At 43.2% G+C, this 15,148-nt stretch overlaps 1 protein-coding gene across 1 annotated transcript in view; it reads right to left on the bottom strand.

The window, feature by feature from the left end:
- Positions 1–15,148, bottom strand: part of TDRD12 (tudor domain containing 12) — a 79,070-nt gene that overhangs the window by 8,595 nt on the left and 55,327 nt on the right. The window contains exons 23-27 of the mRNA XM_090063090.1: positions 14,526–14,713; positions 13,996–14,206; positions 12,877–12,969; positions 2,275–2,447; positions 1,113–1,237 (exon numbers count right to left, since the gene is read on the bottom strand). Of these exons, the coding sequence (XP_089919216.1) occupies positions 1,113–1,237; positions 2,275–2,447; positions 12,877–12,969; positions 13,996–14,206; positions 14,526–14,713 (790 nt within the window). The remainder of the gene's footprint in view (positions 1–1,112; positions 1,238–2,274; positions 2,448–12,876; positions 12,970–13,995; positions 14,207–14,525; positions 14,714–15,148) is intronic.

Below are 15,148 nucleotides of genomic sequence, written 5' to 3' on the forward strand. Positions count from 1 at the left end.
ACACCGGAGCCAGTTAAAAGCTATAGTGTGGTCCCGGGACTGTGAATCAGCTGATTGCTGCTTCTATCCCTGAGACTGCACTGGAGTCAATTCCAGACTCCTGTGAGGTCCTAAGGCTGGGACCAGCAATCAGCTGACTGTCAATACCACACTGGAGTCTTGAGCTCCTCTGGTTATCCTGCCACACATTCAATTTAAGGCACAATGGAAATTAGCCACAAAAGTGTTATACATCTCATTTTATTGTGCCATTAATCCCTTGAACATGTGGCAGAGTTACTATTTATGGCATGATTAACAGATTAATCATATTTTGTAATGCCTGCCAGAGGCCTTTGTTTAGTCCAGAAATATCCAAGACAAAGCCCATACCAGAAGATGGTCCCAACAGTAAAATAAAGAAAATACACTATATTATGCAAATCATAAAAATGATTTGCTTATATATTGGATATTTCTACTTTGAGAAGGTTTTAACAATTCACATGCAAGATATAGATGAATTAATAAATCAAAAGCAGTCTACAGTTTATGTGAAAAGTAAATAAATAATATTTTGCCATCTTGAAAGATGTTGAAAAAACACCACAAAGCTTTCAAGATAGCCCAAATCTTGATTAATTGGAAAATAGCTCTTAGCTCACCAAATTAAGTCACCTGAAAATAAGATGCAGGTATCTTGTGAAATGGTGCAAAACAATATGAAATACCGTAACGTTATTAAAATAAATAGAACAGGAAAATTCATCTAGTCTTAGCTGAAAGATTCATTTCTTTTAGCAGTAATGGATATTTACAGTGGATATTTCAGGCCTTAACCAGCAAGCACACCTAGACCTATCAGTCCCTGGCATTAGAGGAATAATCTGCTTCATGAAGTGCCTACTAATTAAGGTAATTTCTACAACCCTCCATGTATTGCATTAGTTCTTTATATCAATATTTTGCATTCATTTTTCTATGCACTCTGGGCAATTTTTATTTTGTAAAAGGCCATATATTAAGTGCCATATATTATAAGATTAAACCTCCATTTAATTAGTCTTCTTTACAGATGTTTAAGTTTGCTTTCAAATTCTCAAAATGTACTCACTAATCATCTAAACACTTACCACTTTGATCCAAAATAGTTTGGGAGAAATTGCAATTTTCAGACAATTTTTCTCCTAATAATGGGCTCTGCACACTGTCCACATCTTGTTCTGGCTCCCTCTGCAGACTGGCCATGTCCCTAATACTTTTGGGTATAAAGAAGAAAACCTTCACCTATCATGTAACAGTTAACACTATTCTAATCTTATAAAAGCCTAAGTCTGTTTGTCGGTAACACTTTATTCACCCTCTGACTGGCTGACAGAAACAGCCAATCAGAGTGCTCCAAGCATGGGGGAGCACCACCACGATTCTAAAAGCCATGCTGAGGACAGCTCCGCAGTCCTTCCAAGAGGTGGAACAGTGGCAGCATGGGCCATTAGATGGTGGCGCTCCAACCCAGGTCCGTCCCTCTCCACCCCTATCATTCTTGATGGACAATTGGCTAGTACATACATCTATCTCGGAAACCTTATCTAAATATTATTTTGATATACATGGGATACAATAGATGCGTGTAATATTCTACAACTCTCAAGAAACTGGTGTTATTTTATTTCCAAACACTCTAATTTGAAGAACCAAAGAATTCAGGAGTGAGAAAAATCACAAGTGGAGAACAAAGCTTTCATGAAAGGAAGTTTACAGACCTTAGGGTTACTGGAGTTCAAATGGTTTTGTTTACATGCACATTCCTCAGAGTGCATGCAATTCTTATTCACTTGAGCTCAGTGACTTTTCTGACCAATAACACCAGAGGATTCAGGTACACACCACTCCTTGTGCTTCTCACCTAGGCTTAGTACAGACATTTGGGGGCATTTGGGGGAGGTTAAATCTATTCAAAATGGCTGCATGATATCAGGTAAATCAGGATAGGGGGCAGGAGCCTAGCATGACCTGCAGGTGGGGTGCTCTCCCAGCAAACCTACAACCAACCCCATCCCTCCCACCCCTTTCCCCACCAGAATTTACTTGTGCCACTCTGGCAACAGCAAACACTGGTAAAAGTGCTGCACCCGGTGGAGGGGGTCTGTAAGTGTAAGGTCAGCACCAGGATGAGCCAAGTTTAAACTGAGTGGCCATTTTGAACTTATTTGATTAAAAAAAAAAAAAAAGAGCTCTTCAGATCAAAACATAATATATTAAAAGAAAAAAAAAAAGCCTTAAGCAATCACTTACGAAGTTTGCAAGGTCTTTTTCTCAGGAGGTAACATTTTAGCAGATTCACACAATTTTTGGAGTTGTTTTATGTGTTCTGGATTATCAGTTCCCATTCCCATAGACAAAATCTCAGATCTAATGTTGTATTCGTTAACAGAAATCTTCAAATCTGGAAGTCTGGTGACCTGGACCTTGAAGTCATCAAATTAAAAACAGCAAAAGATATTCACAAACTTTTCTTTTTTTTCTATCACTTTAGAATGGAAAGTATGTCAGTAAAATAGAACCTGGATACTTTGCAGGGTCAGGTCCTTCAATCGACTATAAAGAAAAAAGTTTGCTAATTAGCAGCGGGCACATATACAGCTGCAATGAACAACTATGAAGAACTGGTATGGTATTCCATCTGTTTGCTGTAGAAGAAAACCTTCTTTTATTTCATAGGATGCTGTTTCTCTGGTCACCTGCATAAGACCACTGATGAGCTCCAACTGGGTGGAGATGTGGTACCCTTTTAAGTAAAAGCTGCAGCAAACAGCTTGTTAATTTAGCAACTTGCTGCCAATTAAGTAGGCTAGGAAGCATATCAATACAAATTATTTGGGTTCTACCATACCTGTACAACAGATACATACATGTACCACATATACAAACAGCTACACTTCTTTTTCATTTTAAAATATGAAAGTTACCTACTAGTAATTATTTGCTGCCATCTCCCTTTTTCCCCCACTTGTGTTAGTCTTAGGGTACAAGCTAGTAGAACCAGGCAGGCAAAACATCCTGAAACCCTTACCTCAATTTTATAAAATCCTCAGCCAGAACACACTTCCTTGAGTTATCATAACCTAATAAGCCATAAAGGCAGGAGGGCAGGGTGGCACCTTAGGCTGCTGACAGATGTGAATAAGGATAAAACACTCCCAGCACTTTATAAAATGGAGTATGCACGTGATTTTGACCCAGCTCCCTGGCATCTGTAGAGATCAGGTGCTTCAGCAGGGCTTTTTGGCACTTATCTAAAGCTGACATTAGACATTAGGCAAGTCAGAGCAAACTAATGTGATGTGTCTTTTCTTGGCATGCACCTGTGGGGGCACATCAAGTGTCAGGTAAATCACTGTTCTGTAAGCAGCCTTAGAGACTAGATCATTCAAAGAGGCATAAGCTTTTGCAGACAACAGATTACTTCAGAGGTGTGTGCGTGTCTGTGTCTCTGATGAAGTACACTATCACCTGCAAAAACTTAGGTCTCTCTGAATCAGTCAATCATAGCCTATTTGTGTCTCACATTTTTAAAAAGTGGGCCAACAAACTTGTATGTCTGTAGGACCCTGGGACAATAAGCTTTCTTCTGGGACAAATGCAAGATTTATGGCCCTTGAGGAAGAAGAGGTTATTTACAGCTTTTGCTAAAACAATGCAAACAAATAAATGTTTTATCTGTATATATTTTTTATAATTTATAACTTTTGCTAAAAGCATACAGTAAGATTGCATATTCTAACATATTAAGCAAAATTTAAAAAGAAAACAGTATATGATGATATAAAAATAGATAAAGTAAAGGAGTAGAAAAATAAATCAAACAGGGAAATTCTATTCTGATGTTGGCCTTTATTCTTTGTGCAAGTAATACAAATACACTTAGGGAGTACAGAACAGACCGCAAATCATTAGACAGAAGCCAAATTGTTTTTACTGCACTAGCCCTGTATTTTAAATTTTACACTAAGAGAGAGAGCCATATTCCTCTTATTTTTTCAAAGAACAAACAATACCACAAATAGTGATTTTAAGGATTCTAACTCATTCTTCCCACAAGAATATATTCTGTCAAAATATTGGCTCAGACACCACCTGCCCATGACCACTGCACAGCTCAGAGTGAACTGCAGTCTAAGAACAGTCTCTTGTTGTTTGTAGTTTTGTACTACAGAGAGGTAGGTTTTTAAACCAGAAGAGTGCTTAATCAATCTCAAAAAAGGGGGTAGTTTGAAAACAAATCCCACTACTTATTTTGTCCGTATGCTAGCATATTTAGTTCATAAATATGTCTCGTTTTAAATATAGGGAAAATACTGGGTCAGTTCCTCTCAGTACATTTCCCCCAAGTCATTTGTCTGGAGAAGAAAATAGATGTTATTTAATCATGCAAACAAGAGTTTTTTTGCAAAAAGGAAAGACTTAACAAATGCAATTTTGAATTACTTGATGGGTGTAAAAGATCTAATTTTCATCCATTATTTTAGAATTCTTAATTAAGCTAAGGTATTCACAGAATGCACGTGCCATCTTCCCACCTCCCCATCACAGTATTAGGTAAGCTAATACAAGCTAAAGATAAAAGCTACCTTAACAGTTAATAACAGATCTTGGAGATCTGGACAAATACAATGTTTATTTATAGGCCTAGAGACTAACTGGTTGGTAGGTGAGGAAACAGGCTGTCACCCATGAAACCATGCATCTCTGAACCCGTTATTCTCTAAGGCACCAACCTATCTGCCTGACTTCAGACTAACACTGCGAACTGCCTGTCTTTGATAAGCCACGAAGAAGTTTCCTGTAAATAAAATAGCTAAGAAAAAACAAGCAAGGAAGCAGCAGCATACAATCTAGAAGAGTAGAGACAGATATAAATGGGGGATATGACAATGAAAATTAACTTTAAGCCATTTACTCATCAATTTTCTCTTCTTACATTTTAGCTTATCTGATTTAGCGAATTGTATCCCCAGGAGACAGGGCTGCTTTAATGTGTCATGGAACAGGATGCAACCACCAAAGGAATCATCCCAAGAGGCAAAGAAACACTGATGATGAAATGGTATGGAATGGAAAGATGACCCCTTGAAACTATTTGATATTCTTTAGCAGTGAGCAATCAGTCTGACAAGCTAGATTCAGCTACATTTCTCTAAAAAGTGGCACCTGACAAAATGAGAATAAAGCTATTGATCTCATCACCACAAATCCGGGTTTTCTGTTTGACATGGAAAAAACCCCACCGATTTTCTTTTTTAAAAGAAAAAAAAATGGATTTACTCCTTTAAAGGAAAAAAACAGCAGGAAATCACAGGTTTTCCCTTGTAGGCCTGGCAGAGTTCCAGCCTGCAAGGGGCTACTTGAGGCTGGTGAGAGCAGGAGGCAGCCAATTGGACCGGGAGTACTACATGCATGTGCACATGTACACACGTGTGGTCAGCACTATAGCCAGGCAGTATGGTGGAGAGCAGCTCCCCCAGCTGCCTACAGGTAAGTATGCACACACAGATGAGTGGGAGGGTATGGGGAGGGCAGACTGAGGCAGTGGCTTGTGTTGAGCCCCCATGGTGAGGGAGTAGGGCAGAGCTGGTGGCTGGGGCTGGGTGGTCTGAGCTGTCTGGGCCAGGGCAGGAATGCGCAGCTGCAGGGCCCAGCCAGGGAGCAGGATGGTGGCTTTCCTGAGGGACGAGGGGAGGCTCCACACTGCTGCATGCATTCCTGGGGAAGGGTCAAGCACCATAGGCAACGCATCAGGGGGCATGTGCCCCTTCCAGATTTGTGCGCCCACCAGGCGGGGGTGGGGGGTGGAAACAAGGCTGCAGTCTGGCCAGGCAGGAGCTGCCTCCATGGCCCAGCAGGCAGGACCTGGTATGTGAGCATGGACTGGTAAAAAAAATTAATTGTGGCTGCCATCGCTGCCAGCCATGTCACCATGGACTAACATCGCACCACCAGCAATGCAAGGAGTAATGGACCGGACCATTATCTATGGCCTAAGGTCCAGCATCCCCACCCCTACCCCACATATTCCCCCTTCCCTGCACACTGGGGGGCTAGGGTCTGTAAATATAACTGTAAAACACTGTGTTCAAGGAATACTAAATATATAGTGGTATTTCATTTCAACTGCAGGAAAACACGGATTTTGGGCATTTTTCTGAGAATTCTGAATTTTTAAAACAGAGAAAACTAGGATCCCTGCCTATCACACACTCAGAGTGCAGTCAGAGAACCATCTAACCAATTACTGGCTTTAGCTGTAGTCTTGGTCTTTATGGTAACCTTCAAAAGAAGTACAGCTATTTTAACGTCCTAAATTCTTCAGAGTAAATAAAAACAAACAAACAAACCAAACAAAGTTCCTATCCTTCCTAGGGTGAAAGCAGGGCACAGGCAAGAAAACAATGGGTTTGCTCAGTGAAACTTAGTATTTGCATCTGGAAGTCAATTGTGGGGATTACAATAAACAATCTTTTCTCTCTGGAAAAGTGAAGACAGATGGCGCTGCAATTCACTCAGACAGAGTTACTGCAGCAAAAAACCAAAACAAAACCACTCTCAAACACAAAAACAAAAGTCATCTTAAAAAAAATGTTCCCTAAAGCCTAAAATTAAGTTTAGAACTAACAGATGGAAAATCCTACTGAAGAATCATTTGCCCTTTGACCAGCAACAGAAAGATATCATAAGATGTTATAAAGCCAAAAAGACGTCCTACAGGCCAAAGCAATCTTCCAGATCAGATTACATGATCAGGGCAAAAATCTTACTAGTGCTCTCTACATCAGGAAAGAAAAGAAACCTTTCTTAAGAAAAAGCTTCTTTCAGCTTGCAAAGAAGTCAGCCTGAAATCAAACTGGCTGCAGAACACACCACCTTGAGAAGCATATTCAGGAAGTAAACAGCAAATAGAGTGGCACTCATTTTTATGCTTGACCAACTATAGCAAAACAGATGCAGAGCCCAAGAAATTATAACACAACTACAATTATCCTAGTTTCCTCAGCATTCCAGGTAACTGGAGAAATAGCTTCTCGCTTTCCTATGCCAACCACATGCAAGCATCACAAAAAAGGGTGAGCATTTAAAATAATCAGATTAGGAATTAGGTAATTTTGCAGTAAAAATAAACCACATGTAAAGTAGGATACAACAACATATAAAACTTGACCAACAAAAAGACTGAACCTCCGTTCTTCCAAAAGGGTTTGTGATCTTCATATCTGAGCCAGTTCACAAACGTACTGTAACTTTCCAAAGAAGGGGTCCTCAAGGAGAGATGAGCTTCTGCCTCAGTTCCTAAAAGCTTAACTTCCAAAAGGAATGGTATAACCCCCTTCCCCCCCAGGTCCTCTTTAATAGTCTGCACAAACCACAACTCTAACTGCAACAGTAAGCAAAATGCCAGAATATTTAGGAATACACTTCCAATTTAAGACATTAATCAGGGAATCCTATAATTCAAGGAATTCAGCAACCAAGAAATTCTTGCAGGGTATACCCAAAGACTTGTATAGTTAAGACGAGGAGACCATGAGAAAGCACAAAGACAAAGTGGAAGAAAAAGTTCCTCTATATGAAGCAGCATATACTACCAAAGAAATTGCATTACTCTTCCAAAGAGGAGGGGATTTTTTATAAGCAAAAGGAAACAGTGCATATTAACAATGAAGTCACTCACTTTGAATTCAAAGAGACTACAATTCAAAATATCTCTTTGACTATGTTCTCAATGGCAACTAAGCCTAAAGTAAAGCTTGTATTTCTACCAAAGTGGACCAGTTTGTGAATTTTACTGTGAATCCCACTCTATTAAATAAGTACAACTGTAATCAAGGTCTATTGAATAGATCTACCAACTGATTAGGAATGAGGTGATACAGAGCACAGATTCAGAAAAGTTAAGTAGCTAGACTGTTTCTGTGATCACAGGTACAGTATTTGTGGAAATGGTCATGGTGGTTATATAGCAGGTTTCATGCACCAAGGTATTAATGCTGTCATGGTCAGGCTGGTGCTGTTAGTAGTAGAGGTACACCAATTCATCGGTTTGATTTTGGATCATTACCAATATCCAATATAGACAATTTTCTTTATAAAAAAAATCGGCCTGATGGGGCCGATCATTTGGCTGATAATGCTCATGCTGAGTGCAGCGCAGCATGGAGCAGAGCCGGCAGCGTGGAGAGGAAAGGGGCTTCCTCTAGTTTAAGCTTGTCCAACATATGGACAGCCAAGCCATTTTCTCTGTCCCGAGGTCCCTCACTCGGGACAGCCGAAGAGTCCTGGTGCCTGCTCTGCGCTCCGCAGCAGCGGCAGTGGTGGGGCAGCGGTGAGGCGAGGCAAGGTGGGCAGGGCTGGCCTGTGGGCCCCAGCTGACGGCGAGGGGAGGGGAGCCAGGCTCATCACGAGTCAGGTCCTGCCGCCACTGCCCTGATGGGACAAGCTGGGGACAGCACGGGCTACTTCTCCTCTGGCTCCGCCCCTTGCCCCCAGCATCCAGCTCACCTCCGGGGACCTGCATGAAGTTGAAGCTGGATTTCCACATGCTGCTGGGGACGAGAGGAGGCTGGCCAGGTCGGCACCAGCCAGCAGAAGTGGCGGCGGAGCCATGTGCCACTCGGGACTGACTGGTGCAGGCAGGGGGAAAACGCAGCTGAGCTCCTGCCACATCAGATGGGCTGAGCTCATCCCATCCTGAGTGGCACACAGGTCTGCCACTGCTTCTGCTGGCTGGTGCAGACCTGGCTGGGCTCAGCAGCTTGTGGGAAGCCAGCTTCAGCTACATGCCACTTTCCCTGGCTGGTGCTGACCTGGCTGGGTCTGTCCCATCTGGACCAGCAGCATGCGGCTGAAGCCAGCTTCCCACAAGCTGCGGAGAATAGGAGAAGCCCAGCTGGGTCTGCACTGGCCAGCAAAAGCAGCAGCAGAGCCATGTGCCACTCTGCACGGGATAAGCCTGGCCGGAGCAGCAGGGGCTCAGCTGCATTTTCCCCCTGCCTGCACCAGTCCGTCCTGAGCAGCACAATGCTCTGCCGCCACTTCTGCTGGCTGGTGCCAACCTGGCCAGCCTCCTCCCATCCCGAGGGAAGCCAGCTTCAGCTGCATGCTGCTTTTCCTGGCTGGTGCGGACCCAGCTGGGCCCATTCCATCCCATCCGAGACAGCATGTGGCTGAAGCTGGCTTCCCACGTGCTGCTGGGGATACCCAGCAGAAGCGGCGGTGGAGCCTTCTGCCTTTTGGGACCAGCAGGCACAGGTAGGGGGAAAATGCAACAGCAAGTGGGGAAGCCACCACTTGACAGGGGATGGGATGGGTTGGCAGGGCTGTACCAGGGAGGGAAAGCTGTGCTGTATGCTCGTTTAAGACTGAACAATATGCTCAAGAATAGAGCATGAATGATCTGGGCTCCAAGGCTCCAATGTAAATTTGGAGCATGTAAAAAAAAATCTTTGTAAAAATACTATCCAGTATTTGGATTGTTTTTGCTTCCGTTTCTCTTTGTGCGGGATTGGGGGTTCAACATGTTACTACTTGTTAAAGATGTTTTAACAAGTTATTAATTCAATAAAAGTAAATCTTCTTAAAGATTATTCTTAAAAATGCCCATATTTTGTTGCTTTGATTAGTTTCCACCCTGGCTGATACCTTTTCCACATTTGATCTGTCGACTTACATTATGCTTCTTTCATTCATTGAGAAGTGAGTAGGAGCTAAAGTGTTTATTTTAGTCAAGTGTTTTGTATTATTTCATTCTTGCTTTTATATTGTTTTATTTTGAATTTTAAACATTTCCAGACCCATTTCATTGTCACTTCCTGCAACTTCGTTGGTGTCAAAGGTCACATGACATCACATGCAGGATGACATGGGTAACATGGTCGTCACACCAGACGGCAAAGCTAACACGTTTAACGATTTCTTTGCCTCCGTCTTCTTAAGTAGGGACCAAAACAGCCACCTCCCTGCTGGGCCCTCCTCAGGCCCCGGGGAAGGCACACCTGGGCCACGGGTTAGCGAGGATTTAGTTAGGCTTCTGGAGGGGTTGGATGTATTCAAGTCAGCCGGCCCGGATGATCTCCACCCTAGAGTTCTAAAGGAACTGGCCGAGGTCATTGCAAGTCCCCTGGCACAACTTTATGAGCACTTGTGGTGCTCTGGTGAGGTACCGGAGGACTGGAAAAGGGCCAACGTGGTCCCCATCTTCAAAAGGCAGGAAGGAAGACCCGGGAAACTATAGGCCAGTTAGTCTCACCTCGATCCTAGGCAAGCTGTTCGAGAAAATTATGCTGGCACACATACAGGAGGGGCCAGCAGGAGACTGCATGCTTAGGGGCAACCAACATGGGTTCATCAGTGGCAGGTCCTGTCAGACCAACCTGGTGGCCTTTTACGATCAGATCACCAGATCATTAGATGCAGAGGTAGCAGTGGATATAGTCTTCCTGGACTTCTGGAAGGCTTTTGACACTGTCTCTCACCCTGTTCTCATTAAGAAACTGGGGGGCTGTGGTGTAGACACCCACACAGTCAAATGGGTCGCCAACTGGCTGGAGGGCCGCACCCAGAGGGTGGTAGTGGATGGGTCCTTCTCAACCTGGAAGGACGTGGGCAGTGGGGTTCCGCAGGGCTCGGTCCTCGGGCCCGCGCTGTTCAACATCTTCATCAGCGATTTGGACGAGGGGGTAAAAAGCACCCTGTTCAAATTTGCTGATGACACTAAGATGTGGGGGGAAGTGGGAACAGTGGAAGGATGCAACAGGCTACAATCTGACCTCGACAGGTTACAAGGGTGGGCAGATGAGAATAGGATGGGTTTCAACACAGACAAGTGCAAGGTGATGCACCTCGGGAGAAACAACCGGCACCATACCTACAGGTTGGGGAACTCCCCTCTTGTCAGCACGGAGGCGGAAAGGGATCTGGGAGTGATCATTGACTCCAAGATGAACATGGGCCGGCAGTGTGGAGAAGCAGTAAGGAAGGCCAACCGCACCTTGGCACGCATCCACAGATGCATCTCGAGCAGGTCCAAGGAGGTGATCCTTCCCCTCTATGCGGCACTGGTCAGGCCGCAGCTGGAGTACTGCATCCAGTTCTGGGCGCCGCACTTCAAGAGGGATGTCGACGGCATCGAGAGGGTCCAGAGGAGGGCCACTTGTATGATCAGGGGACAACAGGGCAGGCCCTATGAGGACAGGCTGCGGGACCTGAACCTGTTCAGCCTCCACAAGAGAAGGCTGAGGGGGGATCTTGTGGCCTGTTATAAACTAGTCAGGGGGGATCAGCAGGCATTGGGGAAGTCACTGTTTCCCTGAGCACCGCCAGGAGTGACCAGGAATAATGGTCACAAGCTGGCAGAGGGTAGGTTTAGGTTAGATATCAGAAGGCGCTACTTCAGTCAGGGCGGCTAGGGTCTGGAACCAGCTTCCAAGAGAAGTGGTGCAGGCTCCTACCCTGGGGGTGTTTAAGAGGAGGTTAGATGAACACCTTGCTGGGGTCATTTGACCCCAGGACTCTTTCCTGCTATGGCAGGGGGTTGGACTAGATGATCTGCTCAAGTCCCTTCCGACCCTACAAACTATGAAACATCACTTCCTGATGTGATACCACTTCCTGTGGGGTCTCTGAATATGGCTCGCCAGCCCACTGGGTGATAAAAAGTTTGTGATCCAGCCCCACATTCAGAAAGGTTGGACACCCCTGCTCTTGTTGGTATGCCAGAAGGGGAGGGAAACAGTGTATGTGGGTGTGGGGAATCACTGCCCCCTGTGGTGAGGGACAGAGGCGCAGCTTGTGGGGTGGTGGTAGCTCTCACCACTGCTTGCACCCCAAGAGGGCAGGGGGTTGTGCCCCTGAATCTGCAGTGTGGGGTGGGCTATAGCTATGGGGTAGAGCCAGAACTGCGTGGTGCTCTTCTTGGCAGGGGCTGGGCTCAGAGCAGTCTTCAACAGCACTAGGAGGAGGCTACAGCCACCCCAAATTTCACCGCAGCTCCACTCCCAGCCCCACAATACCACCTGGCACAGCCCTGTCTGAACGCCCCACCTCTACCCAAGTGCCAGGAAAAGCTAGGGCTGCGCTGGGTGGCTGCACAGTGCTGGGAACAGAGCTGCGGCGAAACATGAGGTGACTCCAGCATCCTCCCAGCACTGGAGCCCATTCCAAGCCCAGCTCCCAGCAAGAAAAAAAATCGCAGTGCCAGCTCCACCCTGCAGCTGCAGCCCACCCACCCTGCACAGATCCGGGGCACACACTACCCCACCCTCCGTGGGTGCAGCCAGCGAGTGGTGGGAGCTGCTCCCACCCCATGAGCTGCACCTCCATCCCGCACTGCCCCCCTCCCAGACAGCACCTGCCCCTGACTCCTCCCTCCCTCACAGCAGGGGGAGTTGATTTGCCCTCCCGCCCCACATACACCTTCCTACTTTCCTTCCACCATACCGGACTTAACACCTGATGGCAGCTGTATTGGCTTTCGGATCATTATCAGCTGATATGCCTCCTCGAATATCAGCTATCAGTATCAACCCTTAAAATCTCCATCTCTAAATATTTTTCCTATTCATTTCATGACAATTAGAGAAAAAATAAATTACGTACGGGCATATACTTTGAATGATTTGTAAAGTTCACCTGTAATTTTGCTAGTGGTTCATAGTTAGGCCAAATCAAGATATACACACCATGGATTTTATCTATACATAAAAATGCTTGTGTCTGGATGCACATGCAAGCAAGCATACACACTATATATAAATATCTATAAATAGAGAACTAAAAGGATGTAAGGAACCATTTATTTGTGAATCACTAAGTTTAAATATAAATATGCTACAATTTAATACTTACCATTGGATCAACCCAAACTGTATTTCCCAAGGTAAGCACCACTCTTGCTTCATGCAATTTTCCTTTAATTTTCTGATTAATATATCTAGTAATCTAAAAAACAAAACAAAAAACAAAAAAAACAAAAAACACCACACTCACAGTACACAAAATACATACCAAACTGAAAACAGATTCTGCAACTATTATACATTTGGAAGACTACTGAATTACAATTAACAATGAAATCAGGGTATTTATCAAGTAATGCAAACAGTTTTGGAGTAAATGCCAGAAAAACTAACGAAGGCATACACTGAAAAACTATAGATTAAACAATATTACTGCAAGATTAATGGGCTTGACCTAGATATCTGATGCATCACTAAATCAGTTGTAAAGTACATGTTTAGAAAGAATGGACCATTGTCTGTCCTCAATTTTTTCTTGCAGACCACCAGACACCCTTAAAAATGTTAACAGAAAGCGCTATAAAGGCACACATGAATTGTGCGACTCATAGATCATTTACCAAAGCTTCATTACCCCACTACTCCCTACCCTCATCCAAGTTTGGAAGCCACTGCACCAGATCATGAGCATCAGATTATATCTGCAGTTACTTTTGGCAAATTCAAGCAGCAGTGATGACTGGCTTTGGAAGAGGCTACATTATATCTACCCTTACCTTGGAAGACTTTAGAAAAAGGGACTGACTTCTGAGAACGTTTCTTTCTAGAGTATATCCCCCAAACAACCTAAATTTGCCTAGAGGGCAAACAATTATCTGAAGCAATTAAAAAAATACCACACAGACATATTTAAGTTTGCTTGATAATTAAAATGCCAGCTGATAAATGATTCAGAAATTACACTTAGTTTATTTCACAGAATCAATTTTAATATTGAGGACAACCAAAAATAATTCATTTCTTAGAAAACAGCTGGTCAAATAGTTTAAATCTTTATGATTCTCAATTAAAAAACATTAAATTTCACTGTTTGTTATTAATAAGTTTTTAACCAACTTTTTTTAATAAAAGAAAAAAAAAGGGACTTTTAATTTTCCCATAAAATAAAAAATGCGTTTCTTAAGCTTAATCTACAAAAAGGAAAAATACTGAAGAAAAGAAAACTTACCTTTGGGTTCCATTCAGTTTCATTATCAATAGGTTTTACTCTACAAACAATGAATTCCACTGCCTGAGGGGGCAAACTCTGTAATTCTGCAGGTAAGGGAAATAACTGATGGCCTTGAACCTGACCAGTTCTACCTTCATCTATGTACTTGATAGTAACATTATAAAAAAAGCCATTTTCTTCTTTTGGAAAGACCTCTAATACTTGAACCCTTTAGGGAGACAAAACATAGACAGTAACTTCCATTTGTCAAAGCACCCACAGTAAGATTGTATTCAGCACTCTACTTGTATCATTTGTTTAACCTTTATGAACATGAAATAAGAACAGATCAAAATATGAGCTACCCAAAATATTCCACGTGTAGCAAATTTAAAAAAATGTAAATAAAATGGTTTGATAATGTTCTGGTTTGAACTTGCATTATTTTTCCAGGCATGTACAATTGCTTTAATCCAAATACTTTAAAATATCCAGGAACAGTCTTTATTTTTAAATCATTCTTTTTGAAAAGAATTTCAATATTTTACCGATGAAAAACCTTCTCTTCATGTAATCCATACAATGATAGTTTCTTCACCATTTCAACCGATACTTTATTACTGGCTTTCTTAAAATACTTGTCCATTTCTACAGCAAGAATTGCATATTGATCCTCTTTCTTATCTACTATGCGACCAAAGTAGTTTGTTGCATCCACAACGTGGAGAGGTAGTATCTGGAACACAGAGGGAGAATTAGATGGCCCATATGACTAAAGTTAATAAGCTTTTAATATTTAAATAGAACAAGTTCAGTCCAGCCCAGGTCAGTAGTAAAATATCCCTCTCTACCAACTTATAAAAACACTTGTGCCTGTAACTGGAAGTGTTCCAGTCTCTAGTTGACCGATATACACGCTGAAACAAACAATACCATACTATGGTCTTATGTTCTGACAGAGACCAAAAGCTCAATTGGACTCATGTTTGTTGTGAGGTTAAAAAATGAACAGGCACTTAAGCTTGCTCTTTGATTTGAATTTTTCAACTACAGACTTGAAAGTATGGTAGTACTAGCCAAATGCCCAACAAGAATGATGGGGGCAGGGCATAGGGGGCTGGGATGGAGTGCCACCACTTAACGCCCCATGCTGCTGCTGTTCTGCTTCTTG

The sequence above is a fragment of the Crocodylus siamensis genome, chromosome 9 (assembly GCF_052110815.1).
Source record: "Crocodylus siamensis isolate JL-2025a chromosome 9, ASM5211081v1, whole genome shotgun sequence".
NCBI classification, from domain to species: Eukaryota; Metazoa; Chordata; order Crocodylia; family Crocodylidae; genus Crocodylus; species Crocodylus siamensis.